At 38.4% G+C, this 16,643-nt stretch overlaps 1 protein-coding gene across 4 annotated transcripts in view; it reads left to right on the forward strand.

Moving 5' to 3' along the window:
* The window catches only part of PTPN13 (protein tyrosine phosphatase non-receptor type 13), a 178,189-nt gene extending 162,603 nt beyond the window's left edge, over window positions 1-15,586 (forward strand). For all 4 annotated transcript variants that reach the window (XM_047091577.1, XM_047091578.1, XM_047091579.1 and 1 more), the window contains 8 exons: window positions 243-298; window positions 2,886-2,992; window positions 4,514-4,662; window positions 6,136-6,226; window positions 8,793-9,130; window positions 10,116-10,331; window positions 12,498-12,560; window positions 15,342-15,586. In XM_047091577.1, the coding sequence (XP_046947533.1) occupies window positions 243-298; window positions 2,886-2,992; window positions 4,514-4,662; window positions 6,136-6,226; window positions 8,793-9,130; window positions 10,116-10,331; window positions 12,498-12,560; window positions 15,342-15,437 (1,116 nt within the window). In that variant the 3' untranslated portion in view covers window positions 15,438-15,586. The remainder of the gene's footprint in view (window positions 1-242; window positions 299-2,885; window positions 2,993-4,513; window positions 4,663-6,135; window positions 6,227-8,792; window positions 9,131-10,115; window positions 10,332-12,497; window positions 12,561-15,341) is intronic.
* Window positions 15,587-16,643: the final 1,057 nt, after the last annotated feature.

Genomic DNA, 16,643 nt, shown 5'->3' on the forward strand with positions numbered 1-16,643 from the left:
ATTAATATCCCTTATGAGAAATGAAAAGCCAGTCAGTAAGTGGGACCAGCAAAACTCTTGGGCCACTGAAGATGCCTTACCCACAGTTTGACATTAATTGAATGTCATACGTGTGTTTGTTATATGAGGATGGACATGACAGAAAATATAGGAAATAAGTAACAGAAACAAATTGAACACTGAGATTGTTTGATTTTTTTTTTACAATGGGCTAATGTAATTTTTATTTCTCTTTATTGTAGTCTATCAAAATGAATGGCTGTGAAGAATATTATGAAGAAAAAGTAAAAAGTGAAAGGTAAGAAAATAATCCCTTAAAGTATATAACAGGGGCACCGGGGTGGCTCCATCAGTTGAGCATCTGACTTTGGCTCAGGTCATGATGTCACAGTTCATGAGTTCGAGCCCCATGTCAGGCTCTGTACTGACAGCTCAGAGCCTGAAGCCTGCTTCAGATTTTGTGTCTCCCTCTCTCTCTCTCTGCCCCTCCCCCACACGTTCGTTCCCCCTCCTTCTCTCTCTCTCTCTCTCTCTCTCTCTCTCCCTTCCTCCCTCCCTCCCTCTCAAAAATAAATAAACATTTAAAAAAATTAAAGTATAAAAATTCCATTGCTTTTTAGAAGTGCTCTGAGGTGGGGGTACCTGGCTGACTCAGTTGGTGGAGCATGTGACTATTGATCTCAGGGTCATGAGTTCAAACCCCACCCTGAGTGTAGAGATTACTTAACAAATAAAATCTTTAAAAAAAAAAAAAAAGGTGTTCTGAAGATTTTCATTTAGATGTTGCTTTTGAAGTTAATTTATTCTTTTCCAATGAAATGAGAATGTTGACTAAATTATGGACCTATGGCTGAATATTAAGAATGTTTTTAAAATACTGTTATAAGGGTTCAGGTGGCATGTGACAATGTATTTGTTATAACATTCCTCCAAAAAACAGTATCCTTGACCATGGGGAAAAAATGAAAGAAAGTCTAAAAGGGAAAGTGCCAACAATGAGGAAAGTCTAGCAAAATCTGGGCCAGCTGCCAATAATTGTAAAGATACAAGCTCTGCCCTGTTAGGCAAGGGAAGGGGAGGAAGGAGGTCGGGGAAACTAGTATATCTAATTTATTTGAATGGCAGTTAGAAACACTATTAACATATAAATTTTATCTACATGTTACTAATTCTTGGATACACTTTCTTTTTGATTTTAACATTTCTGAAATGAAGGGCCTTACAACCATCAATATAATTTCTTCCTTAATGTGAACAAAATAATAGTGTATCTTACAATGATGAGTGTCAAAGATTCAAAGAATTGTAGTACATAACCTTCAATCTAGCAATTTCATTTCTAAAAAATGGCTCCCACTACCACATGTGTGCAAAGACATTTCTACAAAAATGTAATTGCAACATCATTTATACTTGTAAAAAAATAATTACACAAAATAAATTAGGGTATACGCCTACAAGCACCCATGAAACACTAAAGCAGCTAATCAAAGGAATGATAAAGGAGGGAATGCCTGACGGAAGGATCTCCAAACTATACCCTTGCAAACAAAATATATTTATTACATGACAAAAGCAACCTCATTGATGCAGAACTTGCAAATTAAATGTTAATTGCAACCCATAATTATCTGGAACAGAGGAAAACATTCACCATAAAAGCAACATAATTGCTGCCCCGTTATTGACGTTGTGGGACCATTGTACATGTCTTGTTTTAATGGTCTATACTAATGTCAGACAGATGTACTCTGTTTTGTTCCCCCTGAATATCATAAAATGTAAAAATGTGTTCAGCCTTTTACATTATGCTTTTTCATCTCATTGCTAAACTTTTGTCCTGCCTGGATTCTCTTTTCTAGTCATCCACCCTACCAGCAAGATGGCATCTACTGTGTACCCCTAGAATAATGGGAACTTGTACTGTGTTTTATTACATTACTTGAGTGTCCTGATGCAGAAATGTCCCTCCAGCCTCCACTTGTAGCAAAATACAGATGTGCATCAACAGAGACTTCTATAAATAAATTAAGATACATCCATATGGTACAATAATAGTAGGTAGCTGTTAAAAAGACACAGAGAGCTCTACTGACACAGTTGTAATTGGTTATCTGTGTTGAAGCGGGCAACAAACCACTTTCTCTATCTCCAAGGGACTCCTTCAATCTAACGTCCAAAGACAGGATTTGTTTGAAAATAAATTTTAGACTATATTAAACAATTCTGTACTTCAGTTTAATTTACATCTACCAATAAATCTTAGGACTTGTAGGCTTGGGTTTTTCAAATCAGATCAGCTGGTTTTTTGTTTTTTTAATTTTCTTAACATTTACTTATTTTTGAGAGACAGAGAGAGACAGAGCATGAGCAGGGGAGGGGCAGAGAGAGAGGGAGACACAGAATCTGAAGCAGGCTTCAGGCTCTGACCTTTCAACACAGAGCCCAACGTGGGGCTCGAACTCACAAACTGCAAGATCATGACCTGAGCCAAAGTCAGATGCTTAACCGACTGAGCTACCCAGGCGCCCCCAGACGATCTGTTTTTAAATATCTTGATAATTGTACAGGAAATAAGGGGTTCAAGGATATTCTTTTTTGAGAGAGAGAGAGAGAGCATGCATGCACACATGAGTGGGAGAGGGGCAGAAAGAGACAGAGAGAGAGAGAGTGAAGGAGAGAATCCCAAGAAGGCTCCACACTGTCAGCACAGAGCCTGATGCGGGGCTCAATCCCATGAACCATGAGATCATGAGCTGAGCTGAAACCAAGAGTCAGACACCTAACCGACTGAGCCACTTGGGTGTCCCTCAGGGATATAATAGTTAAATGCATTTGGGGAACAAAACTGAAGAAAATATTACAAACGTGTTTTGTTGTCATAGCTTGATTCAAAAGCCACAAGAAAGGAAGACTGATGGTGACAATGAAGTGGCCTGGGCAAGTGATGAATTGCCAATGGAAACAACAAACCTTGAGGATTCCAATAAAGGCAAGCATTTTATAAGCCATTTTTTTCATCAAAAGCAATGGATAAAAAAATAAGTGTTTGAAAATCACAGTTTTCAGAATACAGAGATATGCTATTTCTCTATATGTGTGCATTATTTCGTTCTATACATTAAATGAAATTACATAGGCAAACATCAGCGTTTAGTTCTCTAGGTATTTGCACAGTTGGAGGCTAAAATTCTCAGTGGCTTGAAGTAAAACACACAAATAAATGTGTAAATATGTTAACTGGAAACACAAAGTCACAGTTTTGCCAATCTGGAACGAGAAGTCAAGGAGTACATTTAATTTATAATAAAACAGGTAGAATCGCTCAAAGAGGGAAAATTATTACCCTTGAATCTCAACCTCATTTTTTAAAAGCGAGAGTCAATTGCTGTGTCCTGTTACTGCCTCTGTGACTTTATAACTGAGCCAGTAGAGAAATGAAGCTCTATTCAGTGTTGCATTTCTCTTTTTTTTATAGAAGGCAGTGTTACACTAATGCAACAAAAGACATGGTTTTGTAATTTGAAGTGTTGTTAAAGGAAATTAAAGTAGTTGAATGAACACCTTTTTGATTTATGTGGACTGTTAGTGTCCGTGATGGTGCTTTTGTCAAATCCCGTAGCCCACGCCCATCTCCAGTGTTTGAGCTCCCATTGCCCTTACGCTCAGTTCTGTAAAAGTTTACAACTACTTTCGAGGAGTGAATTCTGTGTTTACAACTAGCCTTCACCCCACCACATGTTCCATTTCTTGAGATATTGTACAGCCTCCTATGCCCTACAGAGCCTGGCATTATTGTTATCTATGTAGTAACTCTCATCAGAATGCTTTAGTTAACTAATTTACAGGTATGTCTGCAAAGTTACACTTATGCAGACTATAGCAAGAACTCCCTCCTACTTTTTTCCAGGATAACAGTTGCTTTCTGAAAGGAGTAGTTTCCACAGTGCAGGTACTAAATTAGATACATATCTCTTCTAAGGCACTGATATCACTTATTTGATAAGCTCCTGAAGACCCCAACGTTTCACTTGTATTGATAAAACTGTCAAATGCCAGAGATACTGGCACTGAGTACCAAGGGAGGGTAGAGAGAGGAGACATCAGTGTTTCTAATGCAATGTCCCATTATGAAGAATTTCTGAAGCATCCCACTTCATCTTTTCCCCATGTGCTTGGAAGCTAATTAAAGTGCAAAACAATAAGAGGACTAGATACATTCTCATCAAGAAAATAGTGCCATCTGAGTCAAGAGAAGCAAAAAAAAAAAAAAAAAATTCAAACTCTTCTAGAAACTGTAAGTACACAAGAGCCAAGGGCCTTGCCATGGCCAAGATTTTCCTATGTTGATTGTAGGTATCTGCCTACCTGTTCTATTGCCTTATTAATTCTAAAGACTCTTCCTCTGGTAAAAATAGAGGAGGTAAGAACAGGCACGAATCCATTCCCTTATTGGCTAAATCAATTATGTGGGAATTTTTTTTTAAAACATCAACTGCTGTCTTCCTGTTAGATCATCCGTTCCTGACAAATGAGGAGCTTGCTGCAGTCCCCATCGTCAAAGTGCCCCCCTCCGGTAAATACACCGGTACCAAGTTGAAATCAGTCATTCGAATGTTGCGAGGTTTGTTAGATCAAGGGATTCCTTCTAAGGAGCTGGAGGTAAGTGGCTTCTGCCAGTGATTCTTTATCAAAGTTTTATGCAAGGTTAGGAGAAATTTTGAAAAGGCCCATTACCTCACAACTCTACTTCCAACTACAAACACCATCCTGTCCTGTCTAGCAGGAAATTAATTTTTCCAGTTAGGATCCTAATAGTAGTGGTTTAAAGAGGTCTCTTTAGCTGCTTTGGAGCTTGATAAATCTCCCAAAAGATTACCCTTCCTGCCTCATAGTAGTGATAAAGAGGCTTTTTTTTTTCAAGTTAAGTGTCAATTCCAACCATCCACTAAACTTCATAATTAATACACTGTTGATGTAGTTCATTAGCAATAGTTTCTAGTTTAATACAGCTCCAGAAATATGCCCCTCAGTTCAAAGAGGCAATGGTTCAGTGCCCTTGCTCATGTCATCTTGCTGGCAACATCCATATTTACCATGAGACAAAAGAGGAGTGTAGCACCCCTGTGGTTTTGGGGTTTACCTGGCTCATCTCTCTCAAACCATATACTTGCTTTGCCTACTTCCTGAGCTTTTAATAACCACTGAAGTGAAAGGAGCTAACTTCTCCTGAGAGCTTCTGCAATGTGCTAGATGCTTTGTATTAAATACTCACAATAATGTAACTCCCATTAATAGATTTGGAAACCAGCTCACAATAGTTGAGGTATACTCTCCTCCATTTTGCAGAAATGATTTCTTTCTTTAAGGTTTAAATGTCACCATCCCACAGACCTGCCATCACAACCCTTTATAAAGTAAATCTGTATTTTTCTCTAACACAGTAGCTTGTTAAGTTCTTGACACATATATCACAGTATGTTTACTTCTTTACTGCCTCTTTCGCCCAATGGTCTGAAAGCTCTAGGAGAACCAGAATCATATCTTCCTTCTCACTACTGTATTCCCAGCACTTATTACAGTGCCCTGCATCTAGTAGGCATTTTCAATATATATTTGTCAAATGGATGGATGGATGGATGGATGGATGGATGGATGGATGGATTAATGAGTGGATGAAAAGTGACAAAGAGTTGACTTTAAAACATAGGACTGTCTAACCACAACTCTACCATAAAGGTTATTCTATGACCCCACAGACAGTATTGTCAAAAAATTCTGCTCCATCTCATTTTTTAAGTGCAAGTTGTTTTTATAAGTTGTTTTTTTCCCTAAAATATAATTATAGACCTTTTTAGACTGAAATGTAAAATTAAGATACAAAGTACAGCCTCACAAAATTAGTTGAGTGACTACAACATGCTAAAGATATTTGCAGAAATATATTTCAAATATCAGATTAATATTGGGATTTTAGACTTGCTTATCTTGCCAGGACAGATCTATTTCTTAACATTCAGTGTCTACCCTGATCAGTAGCCAGTCTTGCACCCTGTGTATTTAACGTGTTTGCAATTATTACTGAATTCCTGCTTATTTCGACAAATTTAACTTTATTTCCATTTTTGCTTGCAGAATCTTCAAGAATTAAAACCTTTGGATCAGTGTCTAATTGGGCAAACTAAGGAAAACAGAAGAAAGAATCGATATAAAAATATACTTCCCTGTAAGTTCCAATTTGGCTTCAAATCAAATGTATGTCTAATATAATTTGAACTGATTGAAAACTTTTATGCTAGTTTACCTATTTCTCACATAAGTGTGTGTGCGCACACACAAGCACATATTCAGAGATTTACATAAGTAACAAATACATTTAGATATAGAATGTGAATTCCTTTTCAAATCATCTATGATATACTAAAAATCACACTGAGGAATCTTAAATATTTCTTCAGACATTTGTGAGTTTTTACAGCATAGTATTAGAAATTAATCAGTGATGCCAAATCAGTAATTTTAAAGTCTTCTTGAAAATATGAAATCAACTTCTGGATGAGTGGTTTCTTAGTTCATGTGTCATGCCAACATCTATTTGTTCCACTCACTTTATGGTAGAGAAACGTCTCTGATATATGTGCATGTGGCTGCAGTGGTACCAACGGTGGTACTACCAGGTTGCATTATAGTTTGAACTGTTTCAGATACAGGAAGGAAAAAAAGCAGTTCCTTTTTACCCACATTTTACCCATTCCACCAATCAACATGTGATTTTTTAAATTATATCTGTTTGTAGCCGAAATATCAATGTCTAGCAACTTTTTGTTTTCTTTAGCCACTTCTCATAGTAATGATCAGCCACATATCTATGTATTAGCACATTGGATTCCACCATGTGTGACACAATGAGCCTATCCTCAAGGAAGTCATAAATTCAAAGACCCGTAACGGAGCCAATAGTGACAAATCATGGAATAAATAATAGCTGAATTTTCTCAACCCGAGACAGAAGACATAAAATTTATTTTGGCAAACTTCCTGCAAAAAGTGAATCTTAACATCTTAAAAATTAAATTGAGGGGTGCCTGAGTGGCACAGTCAGTTGGGCATTATTTCTTTGTGGGATTGAGCCCCACGTCAGGCTCTGCACTGACAGTGTGGAGCCTGCTTGGGATTCTCTCTCTCCCTCTCTTTCTGCATATCCCCCACTCATGTGCACACATGCTCTCTCTCAAAATAAACTTAAATAAACAAATAAATAAACATGAAATTGTAATGGTTCAGTATACAGTAGGTGGGAATTATTTCAGGCAAAAAGAAAAAGAAATGGTCAGACTAGTATCTTAAAATCAAATGGAGTAAGCCATGAATCTAAAACTGCTGAGTGGATTTATTGCCATGAGTTATGATGTAAAAGTCAAGTAATTGAAGGGAAATTGATGGAGGATTTTGAAACCTATTAAGAAAGTCATAATTTGATAATCCTAGAAATTACCAGTTAAATTTATAAATGTTTTAAGTAGAAATGGCTTCTGATGTGTAAGTACATACAAATTAATTATCTTGGATAAGATGGCTTACGTATACTTTCACTGGTTTGAAAATTTATATTCTGACTATGAAATTACCATCAGACAAAGACAAGAGCCTACATACCTGGAGAATAAAGTGAGCTACCTTTTGATTTATTGTGTTTATAGTTGGCTGCTGATTTAAAAGAACATAATTTAATTAGATGAGCAAGAGGTAATTATGCCAATTATAATAAGTACTTTAGTAAACTCACTATAATATTAATATTTGTTTTATGAAATAATCTTTTGGCATTGTCATTCATTAAATTCAGTCTTATTGTCATCATTAAGATAAGGATGGATAAGAAATAGTAAAGTTAAGTTTGTTTCTCTAGGAACTTGTTAAGAAGTTCTAAATGTATTAATTTATAAATTTCAGTTTTTCAGCCAAATCTATGTAAATAATATCTAATTGTCTGTCAAACTCATTGAGTTGACATCTTAGATATACTTGTAATGAGTGAAATGGGTAAATATAAAATGATTTGGCTACACTATAATTTGAAAATATGCTTTTATTAAAATGTGTTTGTGATTTCATTTATGACTCTGAGGAATTTCTCATAATCTTTGAGTGACCCTGTTTGTAAGGCTCTTGTTTAAAAATGCATGATACAGGGGTGCCTGGGTGGCTCAGTCAGTTAAGTGTCGGACTCATGATCTTACGGTTCATGAGATCGAGCCCGTGTTGGGCTCCAAGCTGACAGTATAGAGCCTGCTTGGAATTCTTTCTCTCCTCTCTTTCTGACCCTCTCCCACTTGAGCTTGCAAGCATACACAGTCTATCTCTCTTCAAATAATTTTAAAACCTTGAAAAAAAAGAAATAGAACAAATTCTTTAAAAAATAAATAGAGTGGCTCAGTCAGTTAAGCATCTGACTCTTGACTACTGCTCAGGTCATGAGCTCATGGTTGGTGAGTTTAAGCTCTGCATTGAGCTCTGTGTTGACAGTGTGAAGTCTGCTTGGGCTTCTTTCTTTTTCTCTGACACTCCCCCACTTGTGTGCTCTGTCACTGTCTTGCTCTCTCTCTCTCTCAAAATAAATAAACTGAAAGAAAGAAAAAGAAAGAAAGAAAGAGAGAGAGAGAAAGGGAGGGAGGGAGGGAGGGAGGGAGGAAGGAAGGAAGGAAGGAAGGAAGGAAGGAAGGAAGGAAGGAAGGAAAAGAAAGAAAAATGCATGATACAGATGGCTTTGTTTTGTGGTGGAAAATTCACAGATGACGCTACAAGAGTGCCTCTTGGAGATGAAGGTGGATATATCAACGCCAGCTTCATTAAGATACCAGTGGGAAAAGAAGAGTTTGTTTACATTGCCTGCCAAGGACCTCTCCCTACAACTGTTGGAGATTTCTGGCAGATGATTTGGGAACAAAAATCCACAGTGATAGCCATGATGACCCAAGAAGTAGAAGGGGAAAAAATCAAATGCCAGCGCTATTGGCCTAATATCCTGGGCAAAACGACAATGGTCAGTGACAGGCTTCGGCTGGCTCTTGTGAGAATGCAGCAGCTGAAGGGCTTTGTCGTCAGGGCAATGGCCCTAGAAGATATTCAGGTAAGCAAATTAAATCTTTCCATCTCCCAAGGCTTATCTCCTATTTGGAATGTAGGCCTAGATGCTTTCTTTGATAGCATCAGTGTATTCCTAAATGAAAGCCAGCAACTTCTGGGTTCTCATTTCAGTGGCACTAATGTCACCCATTATTTTTTATCTAATGTAAACTTAAATGTGACCCTCTTCATGACTTCTACCAAGCCGTTTCCTCCAGTATGTACTGTATTAGAATGAAAATGAGAACACAGGACTCTTAAGGTGACCATCTATCATCCTTTGCGTAGTGATACAACAGAATGGCTCGAAGCTATGTGCTGGAAATTTTTTTTTTTTTTTTTAAGGTCAAACCTCTCAGTAGAGTGAGTAAAAGTTTTTTAAAAATCTCTACGTATCAAGTACTCCCCCATAAACAACATATTTAGTTTACTTGCTAATGAAGAAATACTAATGTTGATGGTGCTGTGGAAAAAACCCTAAAGGAGTTGACCAAGCCATAGGGATGGGGGAGGGTAGATTTCAGTCAGAAAGAGCAAGTGCAGAGGCCCTAGGCTTGAACTGTGCCTTAGTGTTTTTAAAGAGCCGCAAAGAGGTCTCTGTGGCCATGAGGAGCAGGTTAGGTCTGAGAGTAGCTGGGCCAAATTTTGTAAGGCAATTAAGCCATTGCAATGACTTTGGCTTTTATGCAGAGTGAGTTAAAAGTGCAGTCATTTAGAAAAGGTTGTTATTCACATCAAAATGTAATTTGCTTTTAGGATTTCCAAAAAGTAGTTTTTACCAGTATTTAAAATGTGGATTTAGCAACCTCCTTGATAAAGACCCTCTATGTGTTGTTTGATAGAGTCTTTTTGTCTCTTTCACCTTTCCTTTCATCCAATCCAATGGGCAAGTCAAAATTTGAAAGAACAGTATATTATTAAGAATTAAAACTTACGTGTGAACAATAACTGTATGCCTTTATCTATTTTCTTTTGTTGTACAATTTCAGACAGGAGAGATGCGACATATTTCTCATCTGAATTTCACTGCCTGGCCAGACCACGATACACCTTCTCAGCCAGATGACTTGCTCACTTTTATCTCTTACATGAGACACATTCACAAATCGGGCCCAATCATCACACACTGCAGTGCTGGCATTGGACGTTCAGGGACCCTGATATGCATAGATGTGGTTTTAGGATTAATCAGTCAAGATCTTGACGTGAGTACAAGATATAGGCTGAACTTAGGGCCATCTGAGTGGCTCAGTTTGTTAAGCATCTGACTCTTGATTTCAGCTCAGGTCTCATGGTCATGATTTTAGAGTCATGAGATCAAGCCCCACGTCAGGCTCTGCACTGGGTGTGGAGCCTACTTAAGATTCTCTCTCTCTCTCTCTCTCTCTCTCTCTCTCTCTCTCTTTCTCTTTCTCTTTCTCCCTCTGCCCTTTCCTCACTTGTGCTCACTCTGTCTCTCTCTGAAAAAAAAAAAAAAAGTTATAGGCTGAACTAGCATTTGACCAGAACTAATGGTAAAATCTAATTTTTAATAGTGTGCTATAATCTTGGAATTTTTTATTTAGCAGTTTCTATAAATCTCTCAATTTTCTTACTTCATCAAATTATAATTTAGTAAATGTTGTTCAAAACTACCCAGATCATAATCAAGAAGAAATAATACTTCAAATTTATATTTGATTTTTTGTTTTGTTGTTGTTATTGTTGTTTTTATTTTTTATTTATTTTTTGGGAGAGCGCAAGCAGGGGAGGGGCAGAGAGAGAGGGACAGAGGATCTGAAGCGGGCCTAGCACTGACAGGCTGCCAGCAGTGAGCCCGGTACAGGGCTTGAACTCATGATTCATGAGATCATGACCTGAGCTGAAGGTCGCTCAGCTGACTGAGCCACCCAGGTGCCCCAAATTTATGTTTGTTTTACTGGTTTTAACTGTGCTCAAAAGTCCCTTATGCACTATTGCATGTTACTCTTTATAGTCTGTAGGCTTGTATAAGATAAAGCCAGTGTCACCATCACACTTAGGAATAGAAATATTGAAGCACTGGGGCTGGTTCAGTTGGTAGAGCAAGCAACTCTTTATCTTGGGGTCCTAAGTTCAAGCCTCACATTGAGTTCGAGCTTACTTTATATATATATATATATATATATATATATATATATACACACACATATATATGTATATATATATATATGCACAAAAGAAAGTATATTGGGGCGCCTGAGTGGCTCAGTTGGTTAAGCATCCAACTTTGACTCAGGTTCATGAGTTTGAGCCCTGCGTCAGGGTCTGTGCTGACAGCTCAGAGCCTGGAGCCTGCTTCAGATTCTGTGTCTCCCACTCTCTCTGCCCCTCCCCTACTCTCTCTCTCTCTCTCTCTCTCTCTCTCTCAAAAATAAACATTAAAAAAACAATTTTTTAAAAAAAGACATATTCTTTTTTTGTTACTGTTACCTATAGGTGGAAAATGTATACTTTGTTACTATACAAATTGATGCTAGTCACTAAACAATTACTTCTACTTTAAAAAAATTACTCAGTAAACAAAATTACTGATTACAATCTTATTAAAATTAAATTAGTATAAACCTTACTTACAATGTTAGAACATCTTACTGTATATAAGCAATTAAAATCATCATGTCTTAAAGAATTTTGGTTAAAAGCAGTTCTGTCTTGCTCTTCACACAGTATTGTATCTACTATTAATGATTTAAGTGGAACAAAACAGTCTATTTCTCCCTTGTTTCAAACTGCTAACATCAGTGAAAATAAAAAGATCAGGAATTTCATTCTGAAAAGCAAACTGCAGGAAAAATAGCTTGCCTTGTGTTTTTTTAAGGGTGATATGAGGGGGCACCTGAGTGGCTCAGTCAGTTTAAGCATCGGATTTTGACTCAGGTCATGATCTCACGGTTTGTGAATTCAAGCCCCGCATCAGGCTCTGTGCTGACAGCTGAGAGCCTGGAGCCTGCTTCAGATTCTGTGTCTCCCTCTCTCGCTCTCTCTGTCCCTTCCTCATTTGTGCTCTCTCTCACTCTCTCTCAAAAATAAATAAATAAACTCAAAAAAAATTTTTTTTAATAAAATAAATGGTGATATTAGAAATAAGTCAAATTCCAGAGGGAAGACAATTTCTGTTTGGGACTTTCAAATAAAACAACTTCCCCTAATTCTTACAAAGAACATAAATAAAATTATGAAATGATGGCAGAGTTAGTCCATTGACTTATTTTGTCTGGAACAATTTCCCAAAGCTGCTATAAGGGGAAGGAGAATGAGATATAGAAATCTATAGAAGTCCTTCCTCTGTGAACCTTTGGGGTTCAGATTCGGTGACACTTTCTCTAACGGATAGCCGTTTCCTTTGGCAGTTTGACATCTCTGACCTCGTGCGCTGCATGAGACTGCAAAGACATGGGATGGTTCAGACAGAGGTGAGTCTTGGTGTCTTCTAATTAGGATTTTCGTGAGGATTCGGATCTTTTCAGAGTTCTGGTTAAACCATTTCTCTTCTTAATGGGCCTTCACATTATTCCTTAAAACCAAACATCTGTGGTAGTGAGGGACTGTTTTTTTTTTCTTTAAGCATGAGGACTAATTCAGAAAAAAAGGAAAATATTTAAATTTTGCCTTTTATTTTTTTAAAAAATGAAGAAAAAGGGAGTGCCTGGGTGGCTTAGTCGGTTGAGCATCCAACTCTTGATTCTTCTTGGGTTGAGATCCCAGGGTTGTGGGATCGAGCCCTGCATCTGGTTCCATGCTGAACATGGAGGCTGCTTGGGCTTCTCGCTCTCGCTCTCACTCTCTCCCCCTCTCCTCCCTCCCTCCCCATCTGCCCCCCCTCCCCCCCCCCCCCCCCCCCCCCCCGTCTCTAAAAAGTAAGAAAAGGGGCGCCTGGTGGCTCAATTGGTTAAGCATCCAACTTCAGCTCAGGTCATGATCTCACAGCTCGTGGGTTCAAACCCCATGTCGGGCTCTGTGATAACATCTCAGAGCCTGGAACCTGCTTCGGATTCTGTGTCTCCCTCTCTCTCTGCCCCACCCCCACTCATGTTCTGTCTCTCTCCATCTCTTAAAAATAAGTAAACATTAAATATTTTTAATAAAAATACTTTTTTTTTTTTTTAGTTTTTTAAAAATGAGTGCATCTGCACTGCAAAGAACAGGGGGGCATGTTGGGGCAACAATTGGGGATGGTACCAAATAGCATATAATTAGTGGCATTCTTTCCCCGTTCCCAACTTAAAGATGTTAAAGGTAACATTCTTGCTACAGAAATTCCCCGAGAGGGAATGGATTCAGCAGCACTGAGCAGAAGGCCAGAAGGCAGGCTGGAGTTGCTTAGCTTGGATGAGGCACTCTTGGGGGAGAGTGAATGTGTGGATCTGTATCTCCTGTTTTGATCATGTTCATTTCAAACCATGATAACAAACCATGGCTTATATCACCCACTGACCTACAGACTTGTATCTTTCCAAGAACTGCATTATGTAGATTATCTGTCTGTTCTGAGCAGTTCCACTATTCTTATTGTTTGTATTGTGGGGAGGGATATGGAAGCTTTTTATATGTCTGTAAGTTCACATTTCTCTTCGTCCTGAAGAATATAAAAGTTTATGACTATCTTCAAAATTAAAGTTTGCCTGCCTTCCATTCATGTACACTTTTAATTCAAGTTAAATCTCCTAAATATTAAGCTGATACACATTTTTTAGGTAAAGAGAACCTACTGATCTGAATAAGTTCTTTATACCCAGGAAATTCATTCATTCAACAGACAGTTATTTACTGAGTGTCTGCTGTGGACCAGGCATGCTTCTAGGTACTTGGAGCACATCTGTGAATGACACAAAGATCCCTGCTAGAATAGCAAAGATCTTCTCATGGGGTGGTGAGGAGGAAGACAGATATCAGGCACACTAAGTTATCTAAGATCTTTGAAAGCAATAAGTACTTTAGAGGGGAAAAAAAATAGATCAGGGCAAAGAGGAAGCATGGTGGCAGGCTGGGAGAGGTACTTTCAATAGGGTGGCAGCACTGAGAAAGTGACACTGGAGCCAAGATCTGAAGGAAGGGCAGTGCGGGTCATTGGCTGTCTGACAGTAAGAGCATTTCAGGCAGACAGAACCACCCATGTGGAGATCTGAGGCAGGAGCAGGTCTTGTGTGTTTAAACATGGCTATGGCTGGTGTGGCTGAGGTGGAAAAGGGAAGTGACAGGAGCAGAGCCTGGGCTTTCTTCTGAGGGATGTGGACTGACCTGATCTGAGTCACATTTTAAAGGTCCTCTCTGGCTACTGTGCTAAAACAATACGGGATTTGGGGAGGAGGCTGCAGGGTTAGAAGCAGGTAGGTCCATTAGGTGGCAGGTGTGGCGCAGACTGGAGTGGTGGATACAGGTGGATATAGGGGGAAGGGGCATCATGGGAAGTAGGTTTGCTAACGGTTTGTTTCTGGCGTGCGAGAAAGTCAAAGATGAACTTGTGCAAAATGTGGGAAAGTCAAAATACAGATAAGCAAAAAGGAAACGAAAGGGTTACTTGTATTCCTACTCTCCAGAATTGTCAACATTTTAGGGAACGTTCTTACATTCTTTAGTCCAAACAAGTGCACAGGCATGACTGCTTTGAATGAGTTTCAACTGTAGTTGTTTTATTGCTTTCCATTTAGTATATCGTGAATTAATTCTTTGTATAACAAGAAAACTCAGATCACTGCACCATCAACTAAACAGAGAGTAATTTCACCAAAAAAAAAAAAAAAGTTAATTTTGAAAGACTTTGATTCTTTGATTTCCATATTCTTTTGTTCCAGATATTTAAAGAAAATTATTTTGTATGGTGTCTCGGGTTTTGACATTTCAGAACATCAAGATGAGCTCAATAAACTCTACAGGAAATTCTGTAGGAAGCTTATTTTTCCCTTATAAAAGCAAATCATAAATATTACCAAAACACAAAACATAAAAGTGGAGTACCACAGACAATTTCGGTTGGGACTCTGGGATATTTCCACCCCCAAGGCTTTTCCCCTCCTCGTTTTGTCCATCCAGTTTCAGCTTCTTATAATTTTTATGATACTGCACAACTCTATGTCCTGCGTCTTAATAGTAACTGTAACAAAATTCTCCATATTTCCAAAATTACTCATGACGTATCTATTTCACATTATAAATCTAGAATCTGTCTCTTTTTTTTTTCTCTCTTTTGGCCATAGGATCAGTATATTTTCTGCTATCAGGTCATCCTTTATGTTCTGACGCGTCTTCAGGCTAAAGAAGAGCAAACAGAACAGCCACAGCTTCTGAAATAACAGGAAAAGATCAGCCTTCTGGATGCTTCTTCATCTCTCCCCCCGACCTCCAACAGATTTTCCTGCTCCCTGTTTAAAATAATGATCACAGGGCCGCAAGTCCATACAACATTATTATGCTTATTCTCCTCTACCTTAGAGGGGCATTCTTCACAACAACAATGGTGAAATGCTGTATTTTTACAGCTACTTCAACCTGTGATGATAATTTAAAATTTTTTAGCACTAACTGAACAATGCAGATCTTAGCGATGATTAAGGCAGCCTTTGATTATAGTTGACATTGTTACAAAGACACACACACCAAGTCTATTTTTAATGCACCAATCTTGTTGATAGCAAAATTCTTTTCCAGTATTTTAATAGAGTTATTTTATAGGAGATACTTGAAACCAGTATTTAAGCTTTAAATGACAGTAATATTGGAATAGAAAAACGTAGCAAATGTTTACTGTATCAGTTTCTGATGTTTACTATATAGAATTTCCTATAATATATTTATATACTTTTTCATGAAAATGGAGTTATCAGATACATTTGTAACTGCATTATCTGTTATGCTTCATCTCACTCTGTAAATAAAAATACATCTTAAAAATATGAGCAAGCCAAAGTGTGTGCGGACAAATTCAACATTTTCAGTGTGTTATTTCTTAACACCCAGGCACTGGGGAGACAAGAACTTCTGGACCCCAACTTCCCATCTCCCCAACTTGGCCCCAGGCGTGCCGGCCCCAGGGACCAAGAGTGGTGTTAGAAACCCTGCAGGATCTTCATCAGGGTCTGACGTGAGGGTCCGTGTCCTGACCGACTGTAGCTAAGACACTCAGTCTCCCTTCCTTCCGCCTCGCCGTGAGTGGTGCCAGCTTACTGTGCCTCATACATAAATCAGAATACTTTCAAGTTCTAATTGTGGTAAAACTCAGAATATCTAAGCTGACAAGGGGTAATCAAGGAAAACAATATCACATTTCCTGGGAGGTTATATTTGGTTCTGCCTGAAGGGAAAGAGATCTGCCTCAAAAGACTGCTTCTGATTCTCAGTACCGACCGCTGGGCGTCCCTCAGTCCTAATTCTGTCAGCAGTTTTCCATTCAGCTGTGAGTGATGACATCTCGAAACCTGGGACACTGCTCAGTTCATCCTCATGGGACTAACCAGTTCTGAACTAGGCAACTTGAATTTCTGATCTCACCCAAGTGCAAC

The sequence above is a fragment of the Lynx rufus genome, unplaced genomic scaffold, assembly GCF_022079265.1.
Source record: "Lynx rufus isolate CCGP_SWC_20201006 ecotype Redwood Valley unplaced genomic scaffold, mLynRuf1.p SCAF_3, whole genome shotgun sequence".
Taxonomy (NCBI): Eukaryota; Metazoa; Chordata; class Mammalia; order Carnivora; family Felidae; genus Lynx; species Lynx rufus.